This window comes from Penicillium daleae, assembly GCF_028827525.1.
Source record: "Penicillium daleae strain IBT 16125 chromosome Unknown utg000009l_segment0_segment0, whole genome shotgun sequence".
Classification (NCBI taxonomy): domain Eukaryota; kingdom Fungi; phylum Ascomycota; class Eurotiomycetes; order Eurotiales; family Aspergillaceae; genus Penicillium; species Penicillium daleae.
Genome location: NW_026623157.1, coordinates 4,319,198 through 4,340,249, shown reverse-complemented (window position 1 = coordinate 4,340,249; position 21,052 = coordinate 4,319,198). Strand labels below are relative to the sequence as shown.

At 49.8% G+C, this 21,052-nt stretch overlaps 6 protein-coding genes across 6 annotated transcripts; all 6 read left to right on the top strand.

Moving 5' to 3' along the window:
• Positions 1-54: 54 nt before the first annotated feature.
• On the top strand, positions 55-539 carry N7458_012706 (uncharacterized protein; the record flags this gene model as incomplete). Its single annotated transcript, XM_056916087.1, has 3 exons — positions 55-224; positions 264-376; positions 421-539. The coding sequence occupies 3 exons, from the start codon at positions 55-57 to the stop codon at positions 537-539; spliced, it is 402 nt and encodes a 133-aa protein (XP_056760841.1).
• A 1,049-nt stretch (positions 540-1,588) lies between these two features.
• N7458_012705 (uncharacterized protein) lies at positions 1,589-3,912 on the top strand (the record flags this gene model as incomplete). The annotated part of the gene is made up of 2 exons (XM_056916086.1): positions 1,589-2,467; positions 2,551-3,912. The coding sequence occupies 2 exons, from the start codon at positions 1,589-1,591 to the stop codon at positions 3,910-3,912; spliced, it is 2,241 nt and encodes a 746-aa protein (XP_056760840.1).
• Positions 3,913-4,428: 516 nt separating this feature from the next.
• On the top strand, positions 4,429-6,171 carry N7458_012704 (alpha-keto acid decarboxylase family protein; the record flags this gene model as incomplete). Its single annotated transcript, XM_056916085.1, has 1 exon — positions 4,429-6,171. One exon carries the CDS (start codon positions 4,429-4,431, stop codon positions 6,169-6,171), a length of 1,743 nt encoding a protein of 580 aa, XP_056760839.1.
• A 567-nt stretch (positions 6,172-6,738) lies between these two features.
• N7458_012703 (fungal specific transcription factor domain-containing protein) lies at positions 6,739-9,177 on the top strand (the record flags this gene model as incomplete). Its single annotated transcript, XM_056916084.1, has 9 exons — positions 6,739-6,749; positions 6,817-6,870; positions 6,921-6,979; positions 7,037-7,135; positions 7,190-7,758; positions 7,812-8,085; positions 8,138-8,325; positions 8,384-8,558; positions 8,612-9,177. 9 exons carry the CDS (start codon positions 6,739-6,741, stop codon positions 9,175-9,177), a joined length of 1,995 nt encoding a protein of 664 aa, XP_056760838.1.
• A 654-nt stretch (positions 9,178-9,831) lies between these two features.
• On the top strand, positions 9,832-10,840 carry N7458_012702 (uncharacterized protein; the record flags this gene model as incomplete). Its single annotated transcript, XM_056916083.1, has 2 exons — positions 9,832-10,226; positions 10,285-10,840. 2 exons carry the CDS (start codon positions 9,832-9,834, stop codon positions 10,838-10,840), a joined length of 951 nt encoding a protein of 316 aa, XP_056760837.1.
• Positions 10,841-14,820: 3,980 nt separating this feature from the next.
• Positions 14,821-18,767, top strand: N7458_012701 (uncharacterized protein; the record flags this gene model as incomplete). The annotated part of the gene is made up of 2 exons (XM_056916082.1): positions 14,821-15,405; positions 15,453-18,767. The coding sequence occupies 2 exons, from the start codon at positions 14,821-14,823 to the stop codon at positions 18,765-18,767; spliced, it is 3,900 nt and encodes a 1,299-aa protein (XP_056760836.1).
• Positions 18,768-21,052: the final 2,285 nt, after the last annotated feature.

The window sequence follows — 21,052 nt, the reverse complement described above, 5'->3', positions numbered from 1 at the left end:
ATACCCTGCTTCCTTCGTGCGAAGGTACTGTACCTCGTACAGTACATGCCAATAATGGAAATTGCCGAGTGGCTGCACGCCACAAAGCGTGTCTTCAATCATGGCCGAGAAGCTCAGCTCAGTCCCTCTTCACCTCTATCACAAGACGATCAGGCCTCCATTGATACACGATATAAGCGCTCGATTGGTATCAACTTTTGGCTTGGCATCACAGGACGGCAAAGGTAAAACCATTCAGTGTCATCAAATAATGACTGCGACAGCCGACGCGCCAAAGCTGAGACGGTCCGTGCGCCAGCGACCGAGCGCTATTTGGCATTGGCCCCAACCAACCACCCACAAGACAGACAACATCGAACCACTCCTCTCCCAAGATGTATGTGTCATTGAGTCCTGACCGGACACTTTTATCAATTTCAGCGCTGGTAACAGTCTCCTCTCAGGCCAACCGAGTCAACAACGGTCAACGGATGTTCATAATGGGCCAGACCCCTGTCTTATACACAGACAAAGCCTTGTCTCAGTTTCAGGAGAGCTGAAACACGCCCCCCCCTCCCACGGACATTTGGCCTCTCTTCTCACTCGGTGGTTCTCAGTGGCTGCTCGGTGGTCCGCACGGAACGTGGTAGCGAAACTGGTCGAGCTAATCAAAACCACCAATCAATCCGCAACGACCCATCTCATTCGCTCCACGCGAAATAAGCATCTCGCATTCTCCCCGAGAAGAGGCCCATCAGTGCCATGACTGCCACCATCAGGCCCCTTTCGTCCATTGTCTGGGCGCACCTCCCCCCCCCCCCCTTTCCCTTGTCGAACTCGGGCCAGGGACCGCTGAAAATCCAACCGTTACGGCGCTAATAAGGCGGCGGGATCCTGGTCGATCGAATCGCGGATCGCGTTAGGAGCTAGCACCGCTGCTGTTTTGTGCGACGGGGCCATTAATATCGAGCTGGGCTGAATATTGGCCCCTCCTTTCTTTCGCCCGTAGGTTGCCACGGGCTCATAGCACTCTCGTTGGTTCAATTCAGCTGGGTTGGTTCCAGTCTAGACCAGACCAGACGAGACGTGCCTGACACAGGAAGCTAGCATAGTTGTTACCATTGGTAGAGGGTCACGATGACTGGATCGGGTGGCTGGCACATTGGGGTGAAAATGCTTGAGCGCGGGAGCAATACGATAGCGATAATCAACCATTTAGCGTTAGTTGACGCTAAATGATAATCAAATAATGATCAAGGGTCAATGAATGACAATATCGACGTTAGCAATGTGTCTCAAGTACACAGCTTGGCGTAATCGCATCCCCACCCAAGCGACGATATCGTCCGGCGCCACTCCAGCTGGTCCTGCAAAGGCCATTTCATTTAAAATGACAGCGCCCCCTTTGCTCGCGCGAACTTTCGCGGTTTGTTTCTAATTCGACTCCGCATTGTGGCCTTCTGGAAGGCCGTCCATTCCTTTCCAAAGATCTGAGATCTCTCTCTGCACATGACATATTTGTTTTTATCAAGATCTTGAATTATTTGTCTAGTACGACGCTACCAAGTCGCGAACGAATTGGAGATACAGCGCTCGTTATTTTCGAGAAATGGCGAGAGCTCCGACGGCTGTCAAGTCCCGCGCAACGCCAGATACGGAGGCGATATCATTCCCAGTCTTGACCTATACCGATGCGCTGCCACGAGACGATCTTCGCGATATCAAGAACAACAGATCTGCGCAACGATCAGACAGTGGGGCGGTAGCACAATATGAGTTTCCCCGGCCGAGAAATGCAGATCGGCATGGAAGCAGGAAACCACAGCCAGCTGTAGCCATGGCCGCATCGTTCGACTTTCGAGTAACAGCGCCACCAGATGAGGTCTTGCCCTCCAATACAGGCGCAAATGGCAGTCCATGGGGTATACCTAGGATTGGAGTTGCACTCGGGAGTCCCAGCATGCTCGACTCTCGAGAAAACCTACCACCACCTCGATTCAATACGGAAATATTTTCACAAGAACAGGTCGGCCAGCCACCGCTGCCGCACAAATCGAGCAAATGGAAGAAGATTGCCGGACTATTCAGGGCCAAGAATGCGCTTGCTATGCCAATTGATGAACCCAGGGCTCCTCCGAAACAACCTGGCCCCAAGCAGAAGAATGAACAAGGCAGCAGCACGCCGGCGCAACGACGAGGTTCAACTGAAGAATGGCCAATTCTCGACATCGATTCCACGGCTGCCCCAGCTGAACACAAATCCATTCCACAGAGAAGTCGCAAGCTTTCGCTTCCTGGAAAGAAGGCCAGCAATCCTCAGCCACCAAAGAAAAACGACAAAGGCCGTTTGCTCGAGATCGACATTCCGGACGTACAAATGGAGCGCTATAGCGTGATGTTCAGCCAAGTGATGAGCAAGAACCAGAGACCCTCTCTGCTGGCCAGAAGGAGCAAGACTCTGGACAATCTGCGTTTGCCAAAGAATCAGGTACGCTAGCAGGTCTCGTGTATCTACGTTTCGTCGCGTACTACATAGCATGACAATGAACATGATGATAACGATGTACATAGGATTTCCTGGCTGCAAAGCTCCCACCAGTTCCTCAGCGCCGAGCCACATCACCAGCACGATCTAGTTTTACGTTATTTCCGACTTCCCAACCGTCAAAAGCGGCTCAAGTCCTCGGCACACAGAACTTTTCTCGTGGGCCGACTCCACTACTACGGTCGAATACCTTGCCAGTGGAGAGTCCATCTAAGACATCCATGGACCAGCCGCGAGCCACGCCCAGTGCTAATGTGGCTGCACCATTTGAATCGCCGGTCGTCCCTAATAATGTCTTTGCTTCGCATGCGAGTACTCCGCGGTCCTCTCTTGATAAGCCTTTGCCTGCCATAAAGCCCGAGCTACAAGAACCACAGTCGCGTCCACGAGCGGCATCAAAACTCGCGGTTGCTCAAACTGCGAAGGAAACCATCGTGACCAAAGGAGAAGAGCATAAATTGGCGCCTTCATCTGGCAAGCAAGCAGCACTCGCTCCCAGCGTCCCAGTCTCTGAATCGCCAAAAAGCTATACCAATTATCGGAAAGAAGCGAAGCCATCCGTGCCCGCAGTAAATTCCCGAGGTCGATCATCCAGCCTGGCACTTCCACGATCGTCTGCAAACTCTCAACCGGACAAGAAACCGACACAGCCAACTCCTGGGATACAAGCACGACCATCGCAATTACCAGTCTCGCAAGCAACAAAGCCGATTCATCAAGAGCGAAAGTCTTCTCTCCAGGCGCCCAGGGCGCCGCATGCCCGCCCACCCATTCAACCACCTCCCAAGCTACAGCCGATTCTGCAGAAAGCACAAAAGCCATCTTCAGAAATCGAACCAAGACCTCAACCAAAGCCAGATGCACACCCCCGTCGGCCAAACCTGAAGATCCAAACCAAGCCACAACCTGCACAACCACGGCCCCCAGCCAAATCAGGATCATCATCCTCGACACTCCCTACCGGCACACCACCAACCAGCACACTCCCTACCCCCAACCTACCAGCAAAAGACAACCTTCACTGCACACCATCCCCCATAATACGAACCCTCAGCCCCCAACCAGGACTCTCCCCAGGTGGCTCATCCCCACGAATGCCCTTCGTCTCCGAACCAGAGGAACTCGAAATCAAAATCGGCCTAGCCCCCGACCCAAAGGACCCCGGCGAACCACTCACCAAAATCCCCACCATCGAAGTCTCAATCGCACGCTCGATATCCGTGTCCCGGGGAAAACGGCAAATGCTTGTTCCTATCGGTGCGCGCGTGGATAATCTCCATGCGAATGAGCGGTTTATTGAGCGGAGGCCCATGACGCCGCAGATTATGGATGTCAGCTATGGGCATAAACATGCTGTGTCGCAGGAGTTGCAGATTGAGTCTCTTTGAGATTGGGACGGCTGCATTTTGATCTACGTTCTTTTTTTATTAGATTCCCCATTTTCGTATTGTTCATTTTGTGTGCATTCCAGCGCATGTTTTTGTCGCATCTGGGTTGGGGTTTTGTGACTATGATGTACTTTCATTTATCTTGGTCTAATTTATATCCTCTTGATGAATGTCTTTCTATTTTGACAACCCTTGATTTTTTTTCCAGTGCATATACTTGTCTCTATAGTTGACTTTCCTGGACGCGAAACTTCTCCTCAGTTGTGACTGGTCCGACGGCCTCGTCAGAAAGATGTGGGGGTTCTTCGGTAGCTACCGAGATCTTCAACCTCCACCGACCAGTCGAATTCGCCGCTGCTGGGATCGGACCAAGATCTCGGAAGAATCCGAAGTAGATCCAACAAAAAGCGAAATCGAGAGGAGCCATTTAAATTGCCAGTTCCCTCCAGTCTTTTATGAAATTTTGAACTTGACTCTCTTCATCCCCATACACCATTCACATACCAGACAATCACCATGACAGGAGGCATATCTGTTGCCGAGTACCTTTTCCGCCGTCTGCGCGAGGCAGGATCCCACGCCGTTCACGGCGTTCCAGGTGACTACAATTTGAGACTTCTCGACTACGTGATTCCCTCGGGACTCGAATGGGTTGGAAACTGCAACGAACTGAACGCGGGATATGCGGCGGATGGCTACGCGCGCATCAAGGGTATCGGCGCCATCGTGACGACGTTCGGCGTCGGCGAGCTGTCAGCTATTAATGCGATTGCGGGGGCTTATGCAGAGATGGCACCGGTCGTGCATATCGTTGGGACTCCGAACCGGAGCGATCAGGATAATGGTGTGAAGCTGCATCATACGTTCTGTCGGGGACAGCCTGGAGATTACCGGATCTTTGCTGAGATGTACGAGAAGGTCACTGTCGCGCAGGAAAATATTGTGGATGTCGCGACTGCAGCGGCGCAGATTGACCGTGTTCTTCGCGAGTGTTTACTCCAGTCTCGACCTGTTTATCTTCAGGTTCCCATGGATATGGTGGATGCTATTATTCCAGGAACGCCGCTCGCACAAGTGTTTGATCTCACTCCAGCGCCCGGCGATGCAAGACTCGAGCAGGAAGTTTGCGACGCTATTCTCGATCGTCTGCGGACTTCTTCCAAACAGTTTATTCTGGTTGATGCTGGGACCCCCCGCTACGGACTCACCAGTCAGACGCACGAGTTGATTAAAGCCACCGGGTTCCCAACTGCCACCACGCCGTTCGGCAAGGGTATCGTTGATGAAACGTTGCCTAATTTCCACGGGATTCACGGAACTGTCGGACCCCACACATTCACTTCGTACGTCGACTCTTGCGACTTGGTCATCAACATCGGGCCCGCTCACAGCAATGTCAACACATACTACTTCGTCACAGTCCCGAAGCCGGAAGTGACCATCTCTATTGAGAGGGATGCTATCCACATTGACGGCCGCACATGGAACGTATCACCACAAGGAGTCCTTCAAAAGGTTCTAGAGAGCTTGCAGGAGAACCCACTAGCCAAGCCTACCTCATATCCCGAGCTCCCCAATCTGCACCAGGCTCTCCAGTCCCTCCCTCCCGTCGATCCCAACGCCAAACTAACGCAAGACACATTCTGGTACCGCATGTCATCTTTCTTCCGCGAAGGCGACATCGTCCTCACCGAAACCGGGACCGCTAGCAACGGAAGCCGTGACTTCGTTCTACCCCAAAACACAGCCCTCATCAACTCAGGCATCTGGCTCTCCATCGGATACATGCTCGCCGCAACACAAGGAGTCGCGCTTGCCCAGCGCCATCTCACTCAAAGTGATCACCCCCTCTCAAACGGCCGCACAATCCTCTTCGAAGGTGACGGCAGTTTCCAAATGACAGCGCAAGAGCTGAGCACTATTATCCGGCAGAAGCTGGATGTCATCATCTTCATCATCAATAACAACGGTTACACGATTGAACGGCTTATCCACGGACCGCAAGAATCGTATAATGACGTTGCATCGTGGCGATTTCTCGAGGCGCCGTCGTTCTTTGGGGCGGAGGGAGCGGATTCGTCTTATCCTGTCTACACTGCGAGGGCGACTACGTGGGGAGAGCTTGCGGGTGTTTTAGGGAGGGATGAGATGCGTGCTGGGAAGGGGTTGAGGATGGTGGAGTTGATGATGGAAACGATGGACTCTAATGATACTTTGAGGTTGATGCTGGAGCTATGGAAGAGCAAGAAGGCTGAATAGATTAGCTGAGCATCTACCAATTGCAATGAGCTTTAGAAGAGGCTTATGAATTTAACAAATTTCTTGCAACCACCCGAAACTTGTCCTAATGCAGAAACATGGGTATGACTACCTGGGCAGGCGAAGTGTCGGTGGTAAGTATGAGGCCTTGCCAAGAAATATATTGGTATACCTGACATACCAGTAACTTTAAAGACGAACAGCTTCAACCTTGAAACCCGCTGCAAAGCAAGTTTAAACTGATTTTGGTTTATTTAAGTCATCCTCACTACTCTGTATTGTAGTTGAATGCTTTCATCTGGCAAAACAGCCGAGGATGATCTTCCATAGAGCCCCGGAGAAATATCGGCCCGCACTACCGAGGGACCTTCGGCTGACTCCGAAATGTCAACCTTGAGACATCAACTCTCCACTTCCGGGCATATGCATTACATTACATTCCACTGGGCTAGCGATGTCACAAAGCATATCTACGCCACAGCTCCCTCGATCGTCCAAGCGCAGGCATTCTAGGTTACCATCCGCGTAAGCCCGCCTCTTTCCCTGTTACTGGACCCAAACTCATCAATGAACAAGGTGTACGACTTGCAAATCAAAGAAAGTAAAATGCTCCGAAGGATATCCATGTGAATACTGTTCCCGCAGAGGCCTGAATTGCAGGTACCCGGATTCCAATGCTAGCCAACTCTACTCCGCCGGGTATGTTTGAGTTGATCGGCATATGGGACATTGAATGACATTTGGTCTAGGAAGATCCGCGAACTAGAGGCTCGATTGGCCTTGTATGAATCTTCGGGCTCTCAAGGAGGTAATTAGACGATGACCCAAGAGATGTCAAAATATATGCTGAGTTTCAGTTTTGTAGAGTCAGGAAGATCTGATATAGACTCGCCGTCTACGCGAACTGTGTCCTCTCAACAGGTTATTGGCATCCCACCGTCAGATCCAGAACACACTGTACAGCGTAAGGAACCCTTCATGTTGAAACTATTGTGTATCACTAATTAACAGCTACCAGGTATCACTACCGAGCGCGATATCGGCTCAAGCCAAGACTTCGGAAACCGAGTACAGACTTTGTTTGAACAGAGATCAGTCCAATCTCCAGCATTTATCCGACCACCTTGTAAATCGACAAGAGAAAGTCTTTTTCCCTCGAAGAGACCACCTCTCAAAGTGAAACAAACCCCTGGCACTCTTTACCCCATCCCCAATCTTCCGTCCGAGGAAGAAGCCTATCAACTTCTTGACAGTGTTTTATTCTACTTCAGCGAAACGCAGCACCTCTTCGATGCCCGTGAGGCTTCTGACCAACTAGCTATAATCTATGAAGATCCGCAAGATCGTGTTGAAAATCCTAGCATTGGATTTCTGCAGGCACTGCTGATATTCGCTCTCGGGAGATTACTTCGGGGCGAATCAGACGGGTCAAACTCTCCTCCCGGCTTTGCATTGTTCAAATATGCACTGGATCTCCTACCATGTCCTTCGGAGCTACGGGCTCACGGCGTAGCCGGAATTGAAGTTCTCGCTATCACTACTGTCTATCTGCAAAACATCGATCGAAGAGACGATGCAGCTTCTTATGTAAGGGGTTGTCACAGGACGCTGAGCCGCTTCAACTAATGTCTCATTGCCAGATCGGCCTCGCTATTCGCCTAGCTATGTTGCACAGGCTGCATCGAAAGCAGACAATGCAAAAGCTACGTCGATCCGAGGCGACCCACGCAAGTCGATTGTGGTGGACCGTTCACATGCAGGACAAGCGTTCAATGATTTTGAATGGATGTCCACTTGCCCTTGACGATAAATTTGTGGACACTTCTCTGCCTGCTGATGCACCTGGATTTCCAAATCCATTTGCGCTACAGATCAACCTCGAGATAGCCCAGATACAAACGAGAATTTACTCAGGTAAGCATAAATAAACGAACTTTCGCCTAGTAAATACTAAATCTGTCCGAAGTTATCTACAGCCAGGAATCGTGCCCGAAAGATGAGTTCGTTACAGGTGTCCAAGATATTATTTCAACCTTGAATCAACTCGCAAATCGAATTTCACAGGGTTCTGGCTTTTCAGGCGCCTTGCATAACCAACAGATCTCAAAGAAGGGTCTACGATTAATTATATCCCTATATACTATTCTTTATCAAGTATGGCATCGTTCTGGGGTAGCAATACAAGGAAGCACACGCGGCTAATCCTGAACAGTCGATAATCCTCACTCTACGACCGATTGTTCTGCATTTGACAAAGGCGATTCTCAGTGGCGAGATTACATTTTCAGATAGTGGTAGCTCGTTCCAACAATTAACCTGCACCTGCATAGAGGCTGCTCGTCGGTCACTGGAACTCATGGTACTGGCGCAAAAGGAGGACATGATAGGTGGGTATTCTTTGTCTGAACCAACCTTTTCACATGGTACTGACAGATCAAAGCCAAATTTGGCTTCTTTGATCTCGATACTATCTTCTCCGCAGGATTCATCATGCTTCTTGCTGCGATGATCGAATCGACAAATAATACCCGAGCCCAACACTTGGCATTTTTGAAGCCAAGCCCTGGAATCTCCGAATGCTTGCAGCTTCTCGATTTTCTGGCTGGATATCATAACCAAGCAGCCAAGGCTCGCCGGGACCAGATCCAACGACTCTACGACCACATTCCGGCATTAGTCGAAACATTACACGCGGAAGTGGGACATGGTGATGCCAACGGACAGTCGCCTCTTGCTTTGTCGGGTCAAGCCATGCCGACACCTCACTCCACTGGCGATAATGATCCTATTCAATCCCTCCCGGCCTACACTAATACATGGGATTTTGCAAGTGGCGGGGATATGGGGGACGGGTATACATCGGCCTCTTTACCGATGCCGTTTCCATCCGACGCTCACATGATGTACTCCTTATATCAAGGGAATGACTTTGTTTTGACGGGTGCGGATGTGGCCGATTTTGAGGAGCTACAACGGCATTTGCTAGGATCTGATATTGCTTTTTGATTATTCCGGATAAGAGGTAAGACCAGATCCGGCAAGTCTGAATATCGCGAGACATGCGGTTTCCTAGGCACAAGACCCCAAGAAGGAAGGGCTCAGTGGAAAGACAGAATAATTTGGACAGTGATTAGATTGATTAACGAAATTATGATACACGAACTGCCTCATTCCTGTCTGTCTAAGGTTTCAACTTATCGCTACCACCGATCGGTTATTATCCTTCGTACCGTGCTTGAGCCGACAAGTTGTCGACTCTGTCTGTAACTCAAATTACGTTGTTTATTGCTAGGTCCTGCTTGTTATATGAATCGCTACCTATAACCAGATTGTTGGGCTGGGTCAACTGGGGTGGATCCATGAAAGCGCATGCTAAATTGGTCCATTGGTTGTAGGTTCCAAATTTTCAATTTCGTTTCAATACCGCTATTCGAAAGTATCCCTTGATGGTCATATCTGATTAGGAAGCCTCCATATAGTCTCGTGTCTTAATTTTCAGTCGAAGTTCGAGGGTTCTCGCGTCATCGCTGCTAAACGGCGATGAGTCACCAAGGGGCCAAAACAACCGCGGAAGCAAAAGAACTGCATTCAAGCAGTAATCCTACCATTTGCTTTATGCCAATAAGTTTTGGATAGCTTCAGTGAATCTCAATAAAGACAATGGCATCTGGGTTTTCGACGGCGCAGCTCAGCAAATATCTCAAATATCTCGCGCTTCCCCCTGAATATGACCAATTCATCCAGGACCCGCCGTCATTCCCCAAAACAGAGGAAAGTCTGACCACTCTATTCCGGGCTCAAATCACACGCTTTCCCTATGATAATCTTTCGGTGCATTATTCCAACCGTGATGTCATTGACATTCTTCCGGAAAGCATCTATACCAAATTCATGGAATCGGGAGATTTGCCGCCATCGAGACGTGGAGGTTACTGTCTAGAATGCAGTATCTTCTTCTACAATGTTCTGCTGGGCTTAGGATATTCAGCCTACACGACAGGAGTTCGCAATCGCGCACGAATTGATGGTGTCCCCCAGGGTGAATTCAGAGGATGGTTAGATGGCTGCAAAATTCTAAAATCCTACCTGAAAAGTATACTAACATCAGCGCAGGACACACATCGTGAACATTGTCCAACTTCCAACTGGCGAGCAATACCATGTCGATGTCGCCTTTGGTGGTGATGGACCGACGCGACCACTAAGACTGGTTTCCGAACAACCTGTCCACAACCTTGGAACGCAAGAGGTCCAACTAGTATACGGAAACATGCCCAAACAAAGACGTCCAGAACAAAAGCTTTGGATCTACCAGTACCGCAATGGGCCGACCAAAGAGTGGAATTCATTCTATGCATTTGGTGAGTTCGAGTTTTTCCAAGATGATTTTGAAGTGATGAATCGGTATACAAGCTGGGAAGCTCGGGATAGAGGGAACTTTTGGATTGTCAAGTTTCTACGAGGTGGAGAGACAGATGGCCTTCCCCTATTGGACGGAGAGGGCCTTTATGGGGAGACAGAGGTTATTCCTATTGTTGGGAAGCTGATGTATGTGAACGGAGTGGTGAAATTGAACATGGGAGGGAGGACACGAGTTATCGATTCATTCCAGACCAAGGAGGAGAAGTTCCTTGGTCTAAAGAGATGGTTTGGGATGACCTTTGGATAGTGTCACATTGCAATTAAAATTGGGCGATGGACAGGTCTGTGGTGGTCCGCATAGTTGAGCAAGTGGCTGAGATCTGAATAGAAGAGCTATTGTCAGATAGAATAAACATATAGATCTGTTACGCTTTAATGGTCCAACAATATCTCAGAAGGCAGGATAAGAATTCAATGAAAGACGAAAGTAGTTTACTGTTGACAATCTACAGTGCATCCAACAAGGACTTGGTTCCATAGACCCGAGCTACTTTGATGAGACCCCTCTACCTGCATCAGAAAGAGAAATCGGAAAATATACATACAGAATTTCAGTCAATTCCTATCTCCTGCCAAGAAATTGAAATATCTCCGACGAAGCTGACCCTCCACACGCCGATCCGGGTTCTGCAAAGCCTGCGAATATGAATGATATTCAGCACGCCGCATCTCCCCATTGGATCCGGGACGTGGGTAAGCAACAAAGTGTCTGTCAAGGTTACCATCAGGCACCATAACTTCTGCAGTGCCACGACGTGCTGAGCGGCTACTGTTACTGCTAGTCCTGGCTCCCGGGGAGGGACGTACGTGGGAGTTCACTGGGAACCCTCGACGCGGGTCTGGTTGGTTTTCCATCCAGGACGCGACTCTGGCGATATTTTCGGCTCGGCTGCGTCTGATGTTGCGGTTTCCGTGATTTGGTGGGAGTCCATCTAGAGACCACTATCGTTTTCGGTGTTAGTTGATGAGGAGTCGCCTGTAAATGGCTCATTAGAGTTTAAAGGGACTACTTACATAGGAGTCAATTGTGGGAAGGGATCCTACACTTCCTCTTCTTCGTGGTTCGTAAGGGGATAGAGGAATAGTCTGTGCCTGGGCCCTCGGTGGAGGTCTTGGATTTCTGCGTCTGAAAGTTCTCTCGTCCAGACTCCGAGTCCTTTGATGGGCAAATCCTGGGTTCACAGTGGGGCGACTGGGAAATCTGGGTCTGACCGGAGTTTCTTGACGACTCTGGGGATTCACTTGAGGGCTCGATGTGGTGCGGGGGCGGGACTGGTCTTGACGGGATCGAGACGAATTGTTAGAGGCTTTCCGGGTGTTTGGAGGCGGCCGTGGCGTGGGAGAAGCTCGAGGACGCTGGGATTCTTGATCATTGCTTGGGCTATGCCGTGTGATGTCCAGCTTGAAAAGCAGGCTTAAGCGTTTCATCGTGACTGAGGAAAGGGACAGTCCAAAGCAGCTGATATCTTGGAAAGGTCGACTGGTGTCAGCTCAGTCTTGCAGAATTTGGCAGTGAGAATAAAGGAGTGGGAGTCCCAAACTGGCTGCTTTTAAAGTCAGGATATGGAATCTGACAAGGCAAGAGGCCCTGGTAGCATGATCAAGAAGGAAAGTTGCCTGGAGGTAATATCAGTAAGTAGCCACGTGAGAGAAAAAATGCCGTATGAGCCGTTTGACATTACCCTCTTATTGAAGATTCCTGGCATCTTCCATTCTTCTCTCTCTCACCTGGAACAATCTCTCACCAGTTCTCTTCCATAGCACCTGGTTCCATCCGTTCAACTACCATCACCAAGTCCCAAAGAAGCGTGCAACTGAGCCCCAGCCACACCATGGCGTACAGCTATGACACCTACGAGATCGAAAATTTTGCCAAGATGGAAAGCTTGAAATCCAATTCGCCTCTCCCAAACTTCTCCCGGGGTTTGAGGGGCGTCTATCCAACATCCTACTGCACATGATTCGTGGTGATCCGTATGTGCGGCCACCTTCTGCCGCGAGACAGGTCAACAGGCTTTTCCTTGAATGGACGAGCGACGAATCGTATCAAGATGATTCTTTCTTGGAGACACTGTGGAAGATGGTTATTTCGTTGGTCGAACAAATTCCTCACACCCATGAAGCCCAACGTACCATGATAAGCCTCATTCTGGAACTGCAAAAGTTACGCGCGGAGGAGGGTCGAATCGAAAAGGTGAGTGGTGCCTCAAAGAAGCTCAGAGGCCTCCTTTACTAAGGAAGACAAACAGATAGTCTTGATATTACCCTGGAAACAACTATGCGTTCTGAACTCGTGCATGAAAGAATACCTAGAAGTACGTCCCCGATCAGGTGTGGAATATACCGTCCGCAGAACTGACCAAATCGCTTGCTATTACAGACAGAAAAATCGACAGCCACCTAGTTGACACCAAAAAAGTGGAGAGCTGGACAAACCTTCACGCATTCACAGCAAGTCTATTTGGTCGAGGACTCATCAAATGGCGGTACATGGGCATACTGATATTCCACGACGCCCTCGAGGAACAACCACACGAACGCGTTGACCGAAAGCCAGGCTGAATTAGACGCAAATCATCCTCCCATTTTACGCCGTCCGCGGCCCGATCAATTTTGCATTCACCGTGTGAACGGTAGCACCAATTTTCTCCTCCTCACTGTTGAATATAAGCCGCCCCATAAACTCTCTGTGGAGACTCTCCGGGGAGGACTGCGACCGATGGAATTGTGGGAAGAGATGGTCAAATGCAACAAAGTGCCTACGGACCCTGTAGAGAAACTCAGATATAATGCGGAGCGGCTGGTTGACTCAGCTATGGTCCAGGCATATGATGTTATGATTGAAGAGGGTCGTGCGGATGCTATTTTGACGAACGGACTTGCTCGAGTCCTCCTCCATGTGCCATACGATGGTAGTATATAGCCGTCTGCGCGTATAGCTTCGATCGCAGTAACCCATTCGCGATTGCCTGGCTGTAGTATTGATCTCCGACCGTAGTATTCAGCCCTAGTGACTACCTTCTGCGAAGATATAAGGCCCATTGCAAAACCTGTCTCATCAAAATTGTATATATTTTCCGCTTGTATACGTTCTCGTCAATCACGCTTTGTACGGTCGTAAACCAGGCTCGGTGGGTCTTCGGGTCTTCGTTTAATGCGCGCTGGTAGTCGTAGCGCCTCGAGAAGCGTTATCGAAGCTCATCGCGGCGTTTAATAAAGCTTGATGGCCAATTTATACCAACGGTGGGCGGAGGGGTTATTCCGCGCGCAGCAAGAAGGATATTGGCCATCTCTCGTACAGTAGCCGGCCTAGGCGCTGCTCCACGCGAATCCATAGAGATAATCCACTCAGTAACTGAATCCTCTTCGAATGGGGTCAATTTATGACCGGATGGGCGCTTATCAACGCGTGAGATTCGGCCGTCGGTGCGCGCGTGGAGTGTTGTAAGCGGTATTTCGTATAGCTTCGCTGCTACGCGGAGAGTTTTGACACGGCCATTTTCTAAATCTTTAAGAGCTAATATAATCTTGCCCTCCTGATTCGCAGATTTTAGCCAGGATTCAGAGCGTTTTGGTGGCATGATAGGCGGTTGAAGTAGGTAGCTAGGTAGAAAGACGCGATTTTGGATAGGGTGTTCCGCACGGCCCCATAAACAGCTCGCCCTCGAAACAGACAGATGATTGACGTGAGTGGCTGCTGGTACATGATAATGGGATAGTGGGGTGCAGCCACATCGGAAATACATAGGTATTGATACGGTATGGTTCTGTTAAACTTACAAATCATCGCGCACTCAGTTTTAGCGAAGGTAACTAACTCAATACAGATACCGTATTTTCCGTATACCAATCATAATAGCAAACCGCATGCGGTCTAGTGCAGTCTAGTGCGGTCTAGTGCGGTCTAGTTTTGGCCATTGTTTTTCCCATCAACAAAGACGATTGCCACGTGATTCTGTGCAGGTAATCTAGAAACTCAAAAGTCTACTCCGTAGGTGAGATACGTATAAACCCGCCCTGATTTTAATTATACCTTCAGTCCTCTCTTTCATAATCGCCGCTGCCCATATCTTTTTGTAATACTCAATACTCATTCCTTACCACTCTACCCACTTGATAGCTACTTCTGCGGGCAGTCATCGACATCCCTCCTGCGCTTCGATCTCCCAAAAACAAAGAAAATATTACTGAAAATATAAGGAATTGTATTGAAGTATCGTGCGTAATATGCGTTTTCTTGCGAGAAAGGAGAAAAAGACTGGCGGATCGAAACGATGCGGCAGATTCTACCCGCTGGATGTAGGGCCATCGGCTTGTGGGCCTGTTGAATCTTCCCTGATCATGCCAACCACCATCCGGCCTGCGGACCAGATCATGCCATCCTCTCCACTGTCTTCAAATGCCACTCCCACCTTACTAGGCCCTTCTACCCGGTCAACTGCTTCCAACCTGGCCTATCTTCACACGAGCGATGACTTCGAACTGTGGACTCGGGCTTATCAGATCTTGCAATCCCGAGAGCCTGAGCTGACGGAAGATTACATAAAGCACCTGGCCTCACTGCAAAGCAACGGTTCAAGTGACGCCGATCTCTCAACTTCTCAGTGTGTCGAAACAATCGTGAAGCAGCTGTTGGAGAATTGGGAGAAGAAGCAGTGGCGAGTCTCGCTCCTGGGGAAGGAGATAAAGATACGACAACAAGCCGAGAGGTTAGTGAAGTTTCTCCTCTGGGCCGAACCGATAGTCAAGAGTGCTGTCAGCACTCAGCCATATGCAGCGCTGGCATGGTCCGGTGTTTCGTTGCTTCTCCCTGTAAGTAGATGATTCTTCAAGTAACGAGCGAACGCTGACTTTAGCAGCTACTCACGAGCGGCACCACAAAAAATGAGGCCATGTTGAAAGACTTCAACTCGATTGACGATGTCCAAGTTTACTGGAGAATCTGTGAAAAGACGTATCTCCGAAGCTCTCATCGACACAGGTACCAGGACCTCATAGAACCCCTGGCCAAGCTATATTCGCACATCGTTGAATATCAGGCGCGTGTGATATGTCATCTTTCTAGTGCTCAGCTATCCCGCGCATGGCAGAACGTTGCCGGCTGGAACGACTGGGATGGAAAAGCAGCAGAGATTGACTACTTGAGCAAAAAGTGCGGTGACTGCATCACTCCCCTTGAAGCTGAGGAAATTCGGAAGAATAGGGACAGTCAATTGAAAGAAATGCAAGAGTCGCGGACAATCCTTGATGAAATTCGCACCATTCTGGAAGTGGATAGTAAGCAGACGCAGAGGAACTATGAAGACCAGAAGGAGCGAGTCCTTCTTCAAGATCTTGCATCCGACTATGAAGACTACAAAAACTTCAACCCGCCGAGAGTCCAAGGCACATGCGAATGGTTTCTCCGGGACGAAATATTCCGTAAATGGCGAGACAGTGACACCTCCAGTCTCCTCTGGGTCTCTGCTGATCCAGGATGTGGAAAGTCAGTCTTATCACGGGCTTTGATCGATGAGCGACGACTATCCACGAAAGTTACCACATCGACTGTCTGTTATTTCTTTTTTAAGGACGGAGACGACGGCCACATGTACGCCACTGATGCTCTGTGTGCAATACTTCACCAGCTTTTCACACATGATCTGGATAATCGCCTAGTTGAACACGCCCTTCCCAGTCATAGGAACTATGGCAAAGGTCTAGCTCAAAACTTCGCCGAGCTGTGGCGGATCCTCGTTAACTGCGCAGGCTCATTAGATGCTGGGGAAATTGTTTGTGTCCTTGATGCACTAGATGAGTGCAATATAGATGGCAGGCGGCAATTAATCGACAAGCTAAAGGAATTTTATTGCCAGCCCAGGCATTCATCAAAGTCGCTCTCAAAGCTGAAGTTCCTGATCACGAGTCGCCCGTACGACGACCTGGAGGCGTCCTTCAAAAAGTTCTCTGGCATCACCGCATATATGCGTTTTGACGGCGATGAAAAGTCTGCTGAGATTAACAACGAAGTCAATTTAGTCATTGATGCCAAAATGCATGAAATTGCGCGTGATTTCAAGGAGGACGACCGTCTAACTATTTCTCATCGGCTTAAGAGTATGAACCACCGCACATATCTCTGGCTACGCCTCACCTTCGACATCATTGAACAGAATCCGAGTATATATGGCAGGCCTTGTGATGTGGAAACACTACTCTCTGATCTGCCCTACGAGGTATCCGAAGCATACGAAAAGATCCTGGGCCGAAGCAGAAATCAAACCTATACGGAGGCTCTTCTTCAGATTGTTCTCGCTGCAGCACGGCCTCTGACTCTTGATGAAGCCAACATAGTCTTAACGCTAGCTTTGCAGAAGCGTAGGTTCACTTCCCATGATGCCCTGGAGAGGAACTTATGGCCCCGAAACACCTTTAAAAGCACTGTCAAGAGTTTATGCGGCCTCTTCCTAAGTATCTATGACTCAAAGTTGTCGTTTATCCATCACACAGCGCGGGAGTTTCTCATCCATCCGAGAAGTGAGGGCAAGTGGAAAGGGCGGCTGAATATGTCAAAGTCGCACAGTAAGATGTCGTCGGTCTGCCTCACATACCTATCATATCTGGGTGAGCAGAGTCCAATTGGGGAAATCAAGGCGAAACATCCGCTGGCGCAGTACTCTTTCCGGCATTTGATGGACCATGCAAGGTTGGCCGGACCCGTGGAGGATATCCAAGAAAACATCTTCAATTTCTTCGTCGAGCGAAGGAAAGCGTACGCAGTCTGGGGTATACTTTTTGACCCGGATCGGCCTTGGAGTGAAGAACCAAATTCTGCAGAAGTCATGGCGGCTCCATTATACTACGCATCCTTAGCAGGTCTCCAACGCACGGTAGAGCTGCTGTTAAAAGAAGGCGCAGATGTGAACGCTCAGGGGGGCCGTTTTGGCAACGCTGTCCAGGCTGCTTCTTATCACGGCTACAAGGGGGTCGTGCGCCTGCTATTAGAGGAGGGCGCCAATGTCAATACTCAGGGTGGCGATTATGGAAATTCTCTCTATGCTGCTGCCCTTCAAGGCCACAAGGGGGTGGTGCAGCTGCTATTAGAGAAAGGTGCCAATGTCAATGCCCAGGGTGGATTTTTTGGCGATGCTCTCGGGGCTGCTTCCCTTCAAGGCGACAAGGAAGTTGTGCGTCTGCTATTAGAGCAAGGTGCCGATGTCAACTTTCAGGGTGGGCGTTGCGGCAATGCTCTCCAGGCTGCTTCTTATCAAGGCGGCAAGGAGGTCGTACAGCTACTATTACAGCAAGGCGCTGATGTTAACGTTCAGGGTGGGCGTTATGGCAATGCTCTCCAAGCTGCTTCTTATAAAGGCGACAAGGAGGTCGTACAGCTGCTATTGCAGCAAGGCGCCGATGTCAATGCTCGGGGCGGGCGTTTTGGCAACGCTCTCCAGGCTGCTTCTTTCCATGGCCGCAAAGAGATCATACAGCTGCTGTTAGAACAAGGCGCCAGTGTCAACGCTCAGGGTGGGCGTTTTGGCAACGCTGTTCAGGCCGCATCCTTCAACGGCCACATGGAGGTCGTGCGGCTGTTATTGGAGCAAGGTGCCGATGTCACCGCTCAGGGTGGGCGTTTTGGCAATGCTGTCCAGGCTGCTTCCCTTCAAGGCCACAGCGAGATTGTGCAGCTTCTCTTAGAGAGAGGTGCCAATGTCAATGCTCAGGGCGGATATTTTAGCAGTGCTCTCCAGGCTGCTTCCGTTCAAGGCGCCAAGGAGGTCGCACAGCTACTGTTAGATCAAGGTGCCGATGTCAATGCTCAGGGCGGATTTTTTGGCAATGCTCTCCAGGCTGCTTCTTATCAAGGCGGCAAGGAGGTCGTACAGCTACTATTACAGCAAGGCGCTGATGTTAACGTTCAGGGTGGGCGTTATGGCAATGCTCTGCAAGCTGCTTCTTATAAAGGTGACAGGGAGGTCGTACAGCTGCTATTGCAGCAAGGAGCCGATGCCAATGCTCAGGGAGGGTTTTTTGGCAATGTTCTCAAGGCTGCCTCCCTTCAAGGCGACAAGGAGGTCGTGCGGCTGCTTTTAGAGCAAGGCGCCGATGTTACTGCCCAGGTCCGGGATAATGGCAATGCTCCCCAGGCGGTTTCCACAGGACCAGCCCATGGTGGAGGCAGTAACGGTGGATAGACCATGTCGGTTATTTTGTTGAAACAGGAAATAGCAAGGAAGGTCAAATCAGCTTAGTCGACAAAAGTTCTTCGAACGAGAAATGACGACCCCTCATCAAGAGGAGCAGAGGTGATCTGTGGCCTAGCCCAAACGGGCCTAGTCAGAGTTACAATTATCTTGGCGGTGGGGTGTGAGATAATTTCTCTGTGTAAAACATGGAAGCCAATTTCGAATATTGCTGTAAATTGAGAATCACTTTATCAGCAAGGTAACGCAAGACAGACAAACGGAAGAGAACCGTCGAAAACAGGGCTACGCATACGGAAAAGGACGTTGTGGTTTATACTATCGCGTCAAAACACGTGTTGTTGTGTTCCGAGTGGGAGCTAACCTTGACGGATGGCGGACCCGCGCGTGCGTTCCTGAGCCCCTTGCCCGGAACACGCGCAGATCGGTAGCGAACGACGCGTCGGAAACCCTCGGACCAAGGGTCGCGCCCCGGACCGGACGACAGACATGCCTGGAAGATGACCATGCCGATGCTAGCTCGCAAGCCGCGGAACCGGTCGACACTAGAGCCAACAATGGACGCGTGACAACCAGGGAAATCAGATAGAATATCGAACACTTGCAACACCATCGATGAGCAAACCGCGCCGATTCAAGCCACTAGAACCGAGTTGAGAGGGGTGAAACACAACCAGAACGAGCTTCAGACCCAGAATGAGAAGCTACAGGAGGAGTTTCGAGGGCCGCGGACGCAGATCGACGGCCTAAACGGGCCGACCCTGGCGCGATCTTGGGCCACCGTGGTAGCCAACGTGGAGAAGCCGGAACATCGAGAAAACCACCGGCGCACGGACAAAGAAAAGTGTCGGAACGATAAATGAGCGTAAGTATAGACTAAGAATGTAGCCCATGGTGCATTTTTGGTCTAACCGGCCCCTTACAAAAATTACTATTGAGTGGAGTGGTAGTCAACGGTGAAACGATATAGTCGATACATCGGGGAAATTTGAGGCCTAGGATAAGTTAGCTCTATCTTATATTGACTGATGCATCTTGGAAAAGATGAGGGGATGGGCTAATGTACCAGATAAGACATCTCGGTTCAGAATACGCTTTAGACTGCTCTTAATTGATGCCGCCGAAATGTCCGCACGTGCACATCATGGGTAAGTATAACGTTAGAGTACTTAGTCGTCATCTTGAGGCGGAAAAGGATTGTTTTAGCGGGAATCAGGCAATAAGAATATGGGCGAGAATATTAAAATATGAGGCTATAAGCGGCTGGTATAATCCATGGCACATCTACCACAAGCATCACTTGATGGTAAGGAGGTCTTTTTTTGATGCGAGTTTATACCCCTGGCCTTCTTAAATTTTTATCTGCGGCGATGCTCGATTCTACGGGTCCTCTTTTCGATCAACATGCCCAAAACTGATGATATAGTCACAGACTATCAAAATCAAGCAAGCTCTGCACCTATAAATACCTCGTCAGACGTAGGGTTAATGATCGTTGTAGGACCTGTCAGCGTAGGCAGTTCAGTTTGCCTCGCGCACGGAGCCTATTCCTTACAAGGGCATCGCTACCCAGATAAGGCAGGTAGGTCCTTTTACTCTTCCATAAGGTTCCTTGGTGAAGGACTGTATGAGAACTAACCTCTAAAGCCCCATGTTTAGTCAAACAGAAGGACAACGACAGAGGTAAGCCTATTCTCTCTATTTCAAAAGAACCTTCGCTGACTACTGGCTTTGTGTACGTCTTGCTCACAGCGAGATCACCCAACGTGTCCTATGCAGCGGGCGGTTTTAGTTGGAGGACGGTAAGTGAGGCCTTGCGAGTAATGCAGTTGAGATAATGTTTCTCTACTCTGTACACTGCGACTGTACTTATTGAATGGTTGGAAGAAGACATAACCTTATATAAGTACTGACAAGACCAGTCTAGGTGGCCCGAAGCCGTCGAGTTGATGATTCTGAAATCAGCACAAAAGGCAAAGCGTGTTGGTGCATAAGGCACCGTTCAGCTGGAGCTAGTAAAAAGTCCACAGCTGGGCTGCCTACTGTGGCTTCGCTTTTGTGTTAATCACTTGCTGAGTGCTGCTTTCAATAAGGGATGGAAGAAAACAATCGCCGAGCCACGCGTCAGCTTGAGGAGCAACAAGATCCCAGTCAAGCGGCACAGCACTGTGAAGAGGAAGAGAGAGCGTCTTGCTTCTGAGCGAGACACGGAGTGTCGCACCTCAATGGATTTTTTGTTAGGGCCCTTAAGCTAAGCAGGCTGGTTGTTTGGCCCG